At 36.3% G+C, this 12,131-nt stretch overlaps 1 protein-coding gene and 1 non-coding gene across 4 annotated transcripts in view; one reads left to right on the forward strand and one right to left on the reverse strand.

The window, feature by feature from the left end:
• Nucleotides 1–10,491, reverse strand: part of LOC125673676 (midasin-like) — a 111,545-nt gene extending 101,054 nt beyond the window's left edge. For all 3 annotated transcript variants that reach the window (XM_056159350.1, XM_056159349.1, XM_056159351.1), the window contains exons 1-7: nt 10,369–10,491; nt 8,561–8,623; nt 7,410–7,615; nt 6,274–6,340; nt 5,370–5,497; nt 5,009–5,248; nt 908–1,091 (exon numbers count right to left, since the gene is read on the reverse strand). In XM_056159350.1, the coding sequence (XP_056015325.1) occupies nt 908–1,091; nt 5,009–5,248; nt 5,370–5,497; nt 6,274–6,340; nt 7,410–7,615; nt 8,561–8,623; nt 10,369–10,380 (900 nt within the window). In that variant the 5' untranslated portion in view covers nt 10,381–10,491. The remainder of the gene's footprint in view (nt 1–907; nt 1,092–5,008; nt 5,249–5,369; nt 5,498–6,273; nt 6,341–7,409; nt 7,616–8,560; nt 8,624–10,368) is intronic.
• A 208-nt stretch (nt 10,492–10,699) lies between these two features.
• Trnac-gca (transfer RNA cysteine (anticodon GCA)) lies at nt 10,700–10,771 on the forward strand. Its single transcript has one exon. It is a non-coding gene; the product is annotated as a tRNA-Cys (tRNA).
• Nucleotides 10,772–12,131: the final 1,360 nt, after the last annotated feature.

Raw genomic sequence — 12,131 nt, forward strand, 5'->3', positions numbered from 1 at the left:
TAGGTGGAAAGGATAACGCTTTAGAGCCCGGAAACCATATTGCTACTTCGATGTCCAGTGCGCTTGACCTTTGACCTTTTGACCCCAAAATCGATAGGGAACATCTTCATCCCAAGGGTAGTCCATATGTATGATATGGTGACTGTAGGTGGAAAGGATAACGCTTTAGAGCCCAGAAACCATATTGCTACTTCGATGTCCAGTGCGCTTGACCTTTGACCTTTTGACCCCAAAATCGATAGGGAACATCTTCATCCTATGGGTAGTCCATATATATGATATGGTGACGGTAGGTGGAAAGGATAATGCTTTAGAGCCCGGAAACCATTGCGTCTACAGACGAACGGACGGACAACCCGATTCCAGTATACCCCCCCCCCTCCCTGCAACTTGTTGCAGGGGGTATAACAAGTTGCGGGGGGTATAATGAACCTCATTTTGGGAAAGAACAAACAGAAGATATTTATCTCTCAGTATCTGAACCCCACTGGTTATGTCAGTCTTTTCCCTGTTATAGTATTTCTTAAGCTGAAGCATGCGCGAGGTTTTCAATTAACATATAATTTAACAGCGCTCTGACACATACGAGTAAATTAATTGTTTTACATCAGTGGGTTCAGAAACTGAGACTCTGACCTATTTCTGACTCTCTGTGACCTGACCTATTTCTGACTCCCTGTGACCTGACCTATTTCTGACTCTGTGAGCTGACCTATTTCTGTCTCCCTATGACCTGACCTATTTCTGACTCCCAATGACCTGACCTATTTCTGCCTCCCTGTGACCTGACCTATTTCTGCCTCCCTGTGACCTATTTCTGTCTCTTTATGACATGACCTATTTCTGCCTCCCTGTGACCTGACCTATTTCTGACTCCCTATAATCATGATCTATCTCTGTGACTGACCTCTTTCTGCCTTTCTGTGACCCGTGGCAGCAGTAGCCCAGCCACTCGGACCACATCCTTGTGAAGCAGATCGTCTTGCACTTCCAGTTTCTGTATGGCTGATGTCATTTCCTGTGCAGACAATGATCCCAGTCTCGATGTTATAACAGATTGCTGAGAACAACAGATTGTTGGTTCATAAATTCTGAAAAAGTCAAGAGTAAACATACAGTAAAACCAGCTTAACATAACCTTAGTCCCTATTATGGCCCAAACTACCCTTTGCAAACTTGAATCTACACTATGTCAGAAAGCTTTCATGTAAATGTCAACTTCTTTGGCCCAATGGTTCTTGAGAAGAAGATTTTTGAAGCTTTTTCCTATATTTGTATGTAAAACTTTGACCCCCCCCCCCCCACTTGTGGCCCCATCCTACCCCCTGGGGCCATGATTTGAACAAACTTGAATCTGGACTATGTCAGAAAGTTTTCATGTAAAAATCAGCTTTTCTGGCTCAGTGGTCATTGAGAAAAAGATTTGAACTATATATTGTATGTAAAACTTTGATCCCCCTTGTGGCCCCATCCTACCCCCGAGGGCCATGATTTGAACAAACTTGAATCTGCACTATGTCAGAAAGTTTTCATGTAAAAATCAGCTTTTCTGGCTCAGTGGTTCTTGATAAGAAGATTTTTCCTATATATTTGTATGTAAAACTTTGATCCCCTATTGTGGTCCCATCCAACCCCCAGGGCCCATGATTTGAACAAACTTGAATCTGCATTATGTCCTGGGTTAGTGGTTCTTGAGAAGAAGATTTTTAAAGTTTTTACCTATATATTTGTATGTAAAACTTTGATCCCCCTTGTGGCCCATCCTACCACCGGGGGCCATGATTTGAACAAACTTTAATCTGCAATATGTCAGGAAGCTTTCAGGTAAATTTCAGCTCTTCTGGCCCAGTGGTTCTTGAGAAGAAGATTTTTAAATGACCCCACCCTATTTTTGCATTTTTGTGATTATCTCCCCTTTGAAAGGGACATGGCCCTTCATTTGAACAAACTTGAAAGCCCTTCACTCAAGGATGCCTTTTGGCCATGTTTGGTTGAAATTGGCCTAGTGGTTCATGAGAAGAAGATGAAAATGTGAAAAGTTTACAGACGGACAGACAGACAGACGGACGCCGGACAAAATGTGATCAGAAAAGCTCACTTGAACCTTCGGTTCAGGTGAGCTAAAAACAGATATAACAACTCCTAGAGATCATGTACATACAGTAAAACCAGCTTAGTATAATAAGATATAACAACTCCTACAGTAAAACCAGCTTAGATAAGATAAGATAAATTTATTCCAATTTTGGGCCCAGAGGGCATAACAGTAAGACATTTTATAAAGAAGGAAATTCAAAAAAGAAAGAAAGTTTACAACATTAACTACAGGTTACATAGACTGCAAACTGCGTGTGGATGCAGCATGTTGGAGAAACAAGTACAAACATATACGAATTGCTAATCATGTATATATACAAGTGGATGGACAGTATCAGTATTATACCAATATATGAATTATAAACTATAATGATTTTTGCAGTTTTAAAGCATCACTTCTTTTTCTGAAAGTTTGCACTAAATATTCGCTCAATTTGACAATTACTGGTTTGTCTTCATTAATCATCAACCAAGTAAATGTGTCCTTATTTGTTAGATAGATAAAATGTTTGTTGAGCTTGTATATACCATTAAAAAACATATTTCTCTCTTCAACATAGAATGGACAATCAGTAAGGAAATGAAATTCATCTTCAACACAATTAAGGTTACATAATTCACATATTCTTTTGTTTCTTTCTAAAGAAATCTTATGGCCAGAATTGGTTTTTGTAAATTCATATCTTCCTCTTTCAATTCGAAGGTCATGTACACTAATTCGAAATCTACATAGAGTTTTTCTTAATTCTAGGGATTCTAAAAATATATAACTTTCCATAGTAAAGTTTTCTTTATACGAAAAATATGTTGTGAGTTTTCCTGATTTCTGACCCTCTTCATGTCGTTTTGACCAGTAAAGTAAAAATTGTTTCCGTACCTGATTCTTCATTTGTTTTTTGAAAAATGAGAATTTGAGATTTTTACAATTGGGTACCAAAATGCCCATTTTTTCCTTAAAATAATTAACGTTTTTGTACCAACAATTTATATTATATGAATTCAGATTGATATTCTCTGTATAAGCACTGTATAACAGGGATGATTCTGGGCAATTCTCAAGTCTATGCCAATATAGTAAAATACTTTGGATTATAGAGCAGAACATAGGATATCTACCCAATTCAGAGATTATTGCAATATTAGTACTTCTTTTACCGGCACCCAGTAGATGTTTACAAAACTTAATATTCAGGTTTTCTACCTCCCAATTTTTATAGATATCACATAAATCTCTGTCTTTTTCCAGCATGCGTGTTGAAAGTGTTCCCCATATCTCGCAGCCATACAAGGCGATGGGTTTTACCATATGGTCAAAAAGATGCTAACCCAGCTTAGTATAATCAGATATAACAACTCCTACAGTAAAACCAGCTTAGTATAACCAGATATAACAACTCCTACAGTAAAACCAGCTTAGTATAACCAGATATAACAACTCCTACAGTAAAACCAGCTTAGTATAACCAGATATAACAACTACAGAAAAACCAGCTTAGTATAACCAGATATAACAACTCCTACAGTAAAACCAGCTTAGTATAACCAGATATAACAACTCCTACAGTAAAACCAGCTTAGTATAACCAGATATAACAACTCCTACAGTAAAACCAGCTTAGTATAATCAGATATAACAACTCCTACAGTAAAACCAGCTTAGTATAACCAGATATAACAACTCCTACAGTAAAACCAGCTTAGTATAATCAGATATAACAACTCCTACAGTAAAACCAGCTTAGTATAACCAGATATAACAACTCCTACAGTAAAACCAGCTTAGTATAACCAGATATAACAACTCCTACAGTAAAACCAGCTTAGTATAATCAGATATAACAACTCCTACAGTAAAACCAGCTTAGTATAATCAGATATAACAACTCCTACAGTAAAACCAGCTTAGTATAATCAGATATAACAACTACAGAAAAACCAGCTTAGTATAATCAGATATAACAACTACAGAAAAACCAGCTTAGTATAATCAGATATAACAACTCCTACAGTAAAACCAGCTTAGTATAATCAGATATAACAACTACAGAAAAACCAGCTTAGTATAATCAGATATAACAACTACAGAAAAACCAGCTTAGTATAATCAGATATAACAACTCCTACAGTAAAACCAGCTTAGTATAATCAGAGAAAATTCATGGACATAAAGTTTTACTGTATCCTAGTGAAGGTGTGTAGTTCAACAACATTTATAAGGTATTATAGAGTGAAAATTCAGCTCCTCTACATACAGTTCAAGGTTAGTTGGTTGGTTGCATATTGTTTAATGTCCCACTCGAGAATGTTTAACTCATACGGAGATGTCATCATTGCGGGTGAAGGGCTACAAAATTTAGGCCTATGCTCAGCACTTTGAGCAGGGAGGGATCTTTATCATGCCACACCTGCTGTGACACAAGGCCTCGATTTTTCTCATCTGAAGGACTATACAATTTAGTCACCTCTTCCGACAAGTAAGGGGAACTGAAGACCTATTCTAACCCAGATCCCCAAGGGATCAGTCCGAGCTTAACAATCAGGATAATTTGTGTCTCTTTAATAATGGGGATTACACAGGTCTTTGTTGGTATTCAGCCAACCCTTTGTTGCATCTATATAAGACATGCACTGACATACATTCCAAGTTAATTAAGTCCAATGTCCAGCAAATCAGTAAATTTAAGTCCCCAGTACAAAATTACATTTATTTGATTTAATGTCAATGCTTATTTACAAAGGGAGAATATTCTATGAAGACTTTTTGAAAACTTTCAGACAGATGGACAGATAAACAGACACACTTGCCTCCCCCATTGTACAGCTTGTATGGAGATCAATATCAAAATGAACCAACAGATTAAAATCTGAAACAGGGCAATGATTTCTTTTCACATTCTACAAATCATCATACCTAGCGAGCTCCAGGTCCTGGTCAGCGTTGTCCAGAGACCTTAGCCCCCCAATGTTCAATTGACCGTCTCCACTGTTACGGCCACCTCGGTCCTTCTTGCTGAGTTTCTTCTTCTTTGGACGGGACACTCCACTCTCTGACCCGATCTTCGTCATCTTTAATGACATCATCTTTAGTAACAGGTTCTTCTTCTGTTTCCCTGACAACCGAATTACTTCCCCCAATGCACCTATGATATTCCTACAGCAAGAACAAGGATAGTATAAATAGTGTAAGATGACATAATATAACAATATTACCACTAAAAGTAACAAAATCATGACTGAAAATGAAATTTAACACAATCATCGCTGTAATTCACCATAATATTTTTCCTTCAGGCTTGTTTGCTTCTCCTGTCATGAATTCAAGGAGCGTAAGTAGGTCAAATGGAATGCTGGGAAGACTGTGAGTTAAGGTCAAGGCTGCTTTACTCAGGTCGATGACAAACTGCAATATGTAAAAGTTGTAATAAATTTATGAGAATAGACTTTTGTTTTGTCACATTCCAAGCATTTTATATTTTTTTTTATCACAACAAAATAGATAGTATTTCAGAATTTGTGCAACACATTTGATGCAAGTATATTCACTATAGTCAAAAGTATCTTACTGGTCCTATATCAAATAAAAAAAAGTACTCATTGACACTAAAGTACTCACTGACACTACAATAAAAAAGTACTCACTAACACTACAGTAAAAAGTCCTCACTGACTCACTGACACTACTGTACAGTAAAGAGGTACTCATTGACTCACTGACACTACTGTATAGTAAAAAAGTACTCACTGACACTACTGTACAGTAAAAAAGTACTCACTGACTCACTGACACTACTGTACAGTAAAAAAGTACTCACTGACACTACTGTACAGTAAAAAAGTACTCACTGACTCACTGACACTACTGTACAGTAAAAAAGTACTCACTGACACTACTGTACAGTAAAAAAGTACTCACTGACACTACTGTACAGTAAAAAAGTACTCACTGACACTACTGTACAGTAAAAAAGTACTCACTGACACTACTGTACAGTAAAAAAGTACTCACTGATTCACTGACACTACTGTACAGTAAAAAAGTACTCACTGACACTACTGTACAGTAAAAAAGTACTCACTGACACTACTGCACAGTAAAAAAGTACTCACTGACTCACTGACACTACTGTACAGTAAAAAGTACTCACTGACACTACTGTACAGTAAAAAAGTACTCACTGACAGAGGTAAGTCATCTCCATCATGAAGGAAGTTGTCACATGACCTCACATAGCCGTCTGCAAACCTGTAACACAGTTTTTTTAAATGATTGGTTATAATATTGCAACTATTTAGTTGTTATATATCCAGAAATATCTAATTTCTACATCTATACACTACAGACACATCATAACGTACTACTACAATGGATTCTTGCAATAATTCAGACAAATTAAAAGATATCAGTCTCATGATTATTCATTATCTCCAGTTATCAGATCGTGACCCTCAATGTGATGTCATTAGATCTTAGTGTAGCATCTGTTTCTGTACCAGAATGATAATGTCAAAAAAGTACAAACAAAATTAAGTAACTAGACATATGACAGAAATAAAATTCAATGTGTAAATTTGATTTAACTTATATATGTTATAGAATCTCTGACAGTGTTTATAAGATTCTGATTTGTTTACTACTTTACCCTGTGATGTAGGGAGTGGTCAGTATTCTGATTTGTTTACTACATTAAACTGTGATGTAGGGAGTGGTCAGTATTCTGATTTGTTTACTACTTTACCCTGTGATGTAGGGAGTGGTCAGTATTCTGATTTGTTTACTACTTTACCCTGTGATGTAGGGAGTGGTCAGTATTCTGATTTGTTTACTACATTATCCTGTGATGTAGGGAGTGGTCAGTATTCTGATTTGTTTACTACTTTACCCTGTGATGTAGGGAGTGGTCAATATTCTTATTTGTTTACTACTTTACCCTGTGATGTAGGGAGTGGTCAATATTCTGATTTGTTTACTACTTTACCCTGTGATGTAGGGAGTGGTCAGTATTCTGATTTGTTTACTACATTAAACTGTGATGTAGGGAGTGGTCAATATTCTGATTTGTTTACCACTTTACCCTGTGATGTAGGGAGTGGTCAGTATTCTGATTTGTTTACTACTTTACCCTGTGATGTAGGGAGTGGTCAGTATTCTGATTTGTTTACTACTTTACCCTGTGATGTAGGGAGTGGTCAATATTCTGATTTGTTTACTATATTATCCTGTGATGTAGGGAGTGGTCAGTATTCTGATTTGTTTACTACATTACCCTGTGATGTAGGGAGTGGTAAGTATTCTGATTTGTTTACTACTTTACCCTGTGATGTAGGGACAAGTCTCCAGCACCCTAGCCAGGACCACACAGAACGTCCGCTGTTTCTTGACCCGAGAGTTCTCGTCCTGTATCTCGCTGATGACATCTCGAGCCCGATATATGAGATCTAGGATGTTCCTTCTGCACAACTGACAAATTCTCTCCACATGCTCTGGTTCTGTCAGTAACCGTCCTAATGTCTGCAGAGTCTAGAAATTCCAAAACAACACGATTCAGTGTTTGAAAGTGTTCATATCAAATAATTTGTTGTTCACCATGTCATAGAGAACTTGGTCTACTTCATTTGAAATACAGCTGAACTTTGGTATCTCAAACACCAATATATCAAATACCATGAATATGTCGAAGTGATTCGGAAGTCCTATTACCACTTATTCTTTAAATCTTTTACCCTCAATATCTTGAATCCTTGGATATCTAAAATTTGTTTCATTGAGTTTGAGATAATGAGGTTTGATCACATATCAACAACAAACGTTCCAGTAACATCTTAGAGAATCTTGGAGTGGACAAAATTTCTGTCATCTTTATTTCACTCTAGCTGTTACTTGCTGACTCATTACTAGCATTTTAGATCTGACAAGGTAGTTCAATTTCAATACTGATCTAAAATAGCTAGCCAGGAAATGATTCACAACTAGTACCTGAATATAGAGCATTTCTTAAAATAATGAAAATGTGAGCTCCACTAGACCAACTGACCAGTGACATAGAAATGTGAGCTCCATTAGAGTCCAACTGACCAGTGACATAGAAATGTGAGCTCCATTAGACCAACTGACCAGTGACATAGAAATGTGAGCTCCATTAGAGTCCAAGTGACATAGAAATGTGAGCTCCATTAGAGTCCAAGTGACATAGAAATGTGAGCTCCATTAGACCAACTGACCAGTGACATAGAAATGTGAGCTCCATTAGAGTCCAAGTGACATAGAAATGTGAGCTCCATTAGAGTCCAAGTGACATAGAAATGTGAGCTCCATTAGAGTCCAACTGACCAGTGATATAGAAATGTGAGCGCCATTAGAGTCCAACTGACCTGTGACATAGAAATGTGATTTAGACCAACTGACCAGTGAAGACTGCCTACCTGACTACATACTGATTAAATCAGAGTCTGTTGAGAATCTTACCGTGTCTGTGTCCCTGCGTTCATTTTGAGGAGTCATTTCTCTGTTACTTCTGGATTTCTTCATCTGCATTATAAAACATAATGATCACGACACCATTACTGTGATCTACATTATAAAATCACGACACCATTACTGTGATCTACATTATAAAATCACGACACCATTACCATGATCTACATTATAAAATCACGACACCATTATTGTGATATACATTATAAAATCACGACACCATTACTGTGATCTACATTATAAAATCACGACACCATTACTGTGATATACATTATAAAATCACGACACCATTACTGTGATCTACATTGACCAAATCAATAATCAGGATGAAAGGAACAAAAAATATGTCATGTGATCTACATGGACCAATCATTGATCAGGATGAGAGGAACAAACAATATGTCATGTGATCTACATGGACAGGGTTTCAAATTACCGCTCACCTACTTGCATTGGCGACTATACTTTTGCTTGTGGGCAACTCAAATTTCTGTTCTCATCACCTGTTTGGGGACTGTAATTGTCGGATCAACAATTTTCTCTCTGACTGATCCGAGTCTTAACATAAACGAAGTTTGATTACTGGTTGAGATTTTGATACTTTGCAAGCCATTCCTGGGATATCAAACCTTCCAAAATGTAAACCAAGAGAAGTTGAAGAACGCAAGGGTTACTTCAAACAAATAGAAGTGTCTGTTTTTTCAAAGTAGAAAGAAGGAAGAGAATATGACTCGAATATGGTGAAAAGGGGATATGACATGTGCTGTGTGTACAAAACATGACACGAAAGTCCAATCTTTGTGACATCTTGCCCAAGTCAGCATTGTAATTCTGAGAACTTTCGAAATCACATAAAAAAATCTAAAGAAGCGTGTGTTGAAGTTGGACGCCGCGAAGATCATGAAGTCCATGAACTGTGATATTTTTGCTAGGTTTACGAAATGAGAGTGGAAACTAAAGAGAGAGAGAAATGGTTGAAACAATTACGGAAATAGAAATAGAATTTGAATATTGATATTTTAATTCTGTAATCAAATTGCAATGTGACCTGATGTTTCTTTTTTCTTGTAAACAAAAACATGTTATTCAATTTCATATGTGTGGGCTAATAAAATTTCATGTCCCGGGCTAAAAATTTTAAATGATTTCTTATTCAGAGGTCCACTTCGCCCCACAGGTATTTAGTCGAAGTTGGAACCCTGCATGGACCAAATCAATGATTAAAACGAGAGGAACAAACAATATGTCATGTGATCTACATCAGGGATCGACACTATACAATTATTGCTGTTTTTGATTAGAGAGCTAGGAATTATTCAATCATATAATAATAACGGTTGTCTGATTGCCCGAGGTAAGTGAAAACCCAGTTCGGACAAGTGAAACTCAATACACACTTGCCCGATGGGGCAAGGGATGATTTAAGTTGGAAATGTTATTTTTATTAAATATAATAATTGTGTTAAGCTTGATTATGCATATCAAATATTAGAAAGTTCATCCCTGATATATGATTTAGTGAAGTCTAGTAATTGGAGAGAGAGCTCTATCAATATTTTACGTTTCTCCTCATACAGTACTGTAGTTACAAGCAGAAAACTCACAGGTGCTTGCTCCATAGGCTTCGTAATCTATGCTTTTTATAATATTATATAGAAATCTATTAAACAAGCGCCTGTGCCTGTGCTATACATATAACTGGATCCACAGCAACATGCATACCCCCCCCCCCCCCCCCCCCCCCCCAAGTGGCAATCCTGTTAGGCGAACTATTTGTTTTCCGTGGCTTAATCACTTACCCTGAATGTCATTTGTTTATAAAATTGCTTCTTCTCTCCTCTGTTCCTGTTGTCGTTTATCCCACTCCTGTCATACCATGAGTTTTTTGACCCACGTGTTATGGCAAAATAAAATGTAAATTCCGAAACCGGAACGGTAAGTATTACGGATATGGAAGATTACAAAATTACGAATGTACTGTCCAATCTTTCCGTTTATCAGAATCATGGATGATAATTTGACAAATATCTAAAGAAAATAATGTGGTCTTTTTAAAATATTGTATGAAAGGAGTAGTCAGATTATGCAAATCAAGAATTTGTTTTTGTTTACGTTCGAGATCCTGGATATGGGGATATAGCTCAGTGGTAGAGCATTCGACTGCAGATCGAGAGGTCCCCGGTTCGAACCCGGGTGTCCCCTAATTTTTTTTTTTTTTTTTACCAATGTCACAAATCTCGAAAGAAGTACGTTGTATCGGGCAGACTGAGTATAAATATTGACATTTTGCGCATTGTAATCCATTTAATTTAATGATAAGCTGAAAATTGTTTATAGCAAATAAATCGGAATATAACAACCCCACCACACACACACTTATACAGTACTTGGCCATAGTAAGTTCCCACAGAAAATGTTCTCTATATATTTCATGTAAATCCATCTTTAATCAAAATCTTTTCTTGGAGCCAATTTCCCCTCTATGTGGATGAAATAAAAACCATTTTGTTTAAAAATATCAAAAGTAACTGTTATATTTAAAACAATGTTACAATGAAATATTGCAAAGAGATAACATTTTATTCATAATGTAATTTTTTTTAATTCCAAAATTACACATACACATACTTATATAAAGAGTAAGTACTCTCAAATTAAACTTCGGATTAAAATTGTCATATCTTTACAATAGATTATCATATATAATTATTCTGAAATTATTAGATGATATTGTGATTCATACTTCTGAGATCAGTGCTTTTTATTTCATCAGAATTGATTGAGAAATGCGTTCAGAAAAATTGTTTGAAAATATATGGTTTTGTATGATACATAGTGAAATCTTCTTCGGGAACTTACTTATGGCCAAGTACTGTATACACACACCACCACCACCAGTGACCACTACCCACGAAACTGGTGTAAAAAGAGATTGACTACCGCCCATGCATGGGACAATTGAATGAATAGTATTCCATGATTGAGATTTAAGGTAATTCCACCCTTCTAGAATTATAGGTTCAATCCTATATTTGATTGTTAATTTTTCAAATAATATATCTTAGTTACAAATAAAAATGATAAAATTGCGGTATCGATAAATGTTTTATCAATTAACACACATAACTAGAGCGATTCACACAATTTGCCTCAAATACAAATTCGTTCATATTGACCATGAACAGCTCAGATGTGATATTCATTTTTTAAATGGACGTGGTAGATAATTTAACAAAAACAGTGTTATTGCCCTTGGATTCAATTTTTGAAAACATATAATTAATCATTCATATATAACTTAGACTTTTGAAATATCTTAGGACTAACAAGATTTTTTACAATAAATATTGAAAAAGACTCCAACAAAATTTATATTCCTGCCATGCATAAATATTGTTAAATCACTGAAATTGCGAAATCTTATGACGTCACAGGAGAGTGGAATTTCGTTAAGGATGCATGACACCTCATCATATTGGCCGGCTTCCTTTCGAGACACGTGAATGGAAACCGGCTTGAAGAACATATAGTGTGTCCTAAAACTGTCGAGGCATTCAAGACC

This window comes from Ostrea edulis, chromosome 3, assembly GCF_947568905.1.
Source record: "Ostrea edulis chromosome 3, xbOstEdul1.1, whole genome shotgun sequence".
In the NCBI taxonomy this organism is placed as follows: Eukaryota; Metazoa; Mollusca; class Bivalvia; order Ostreida; family Ostreidae; genus Ostrea; species Ostrea edulis.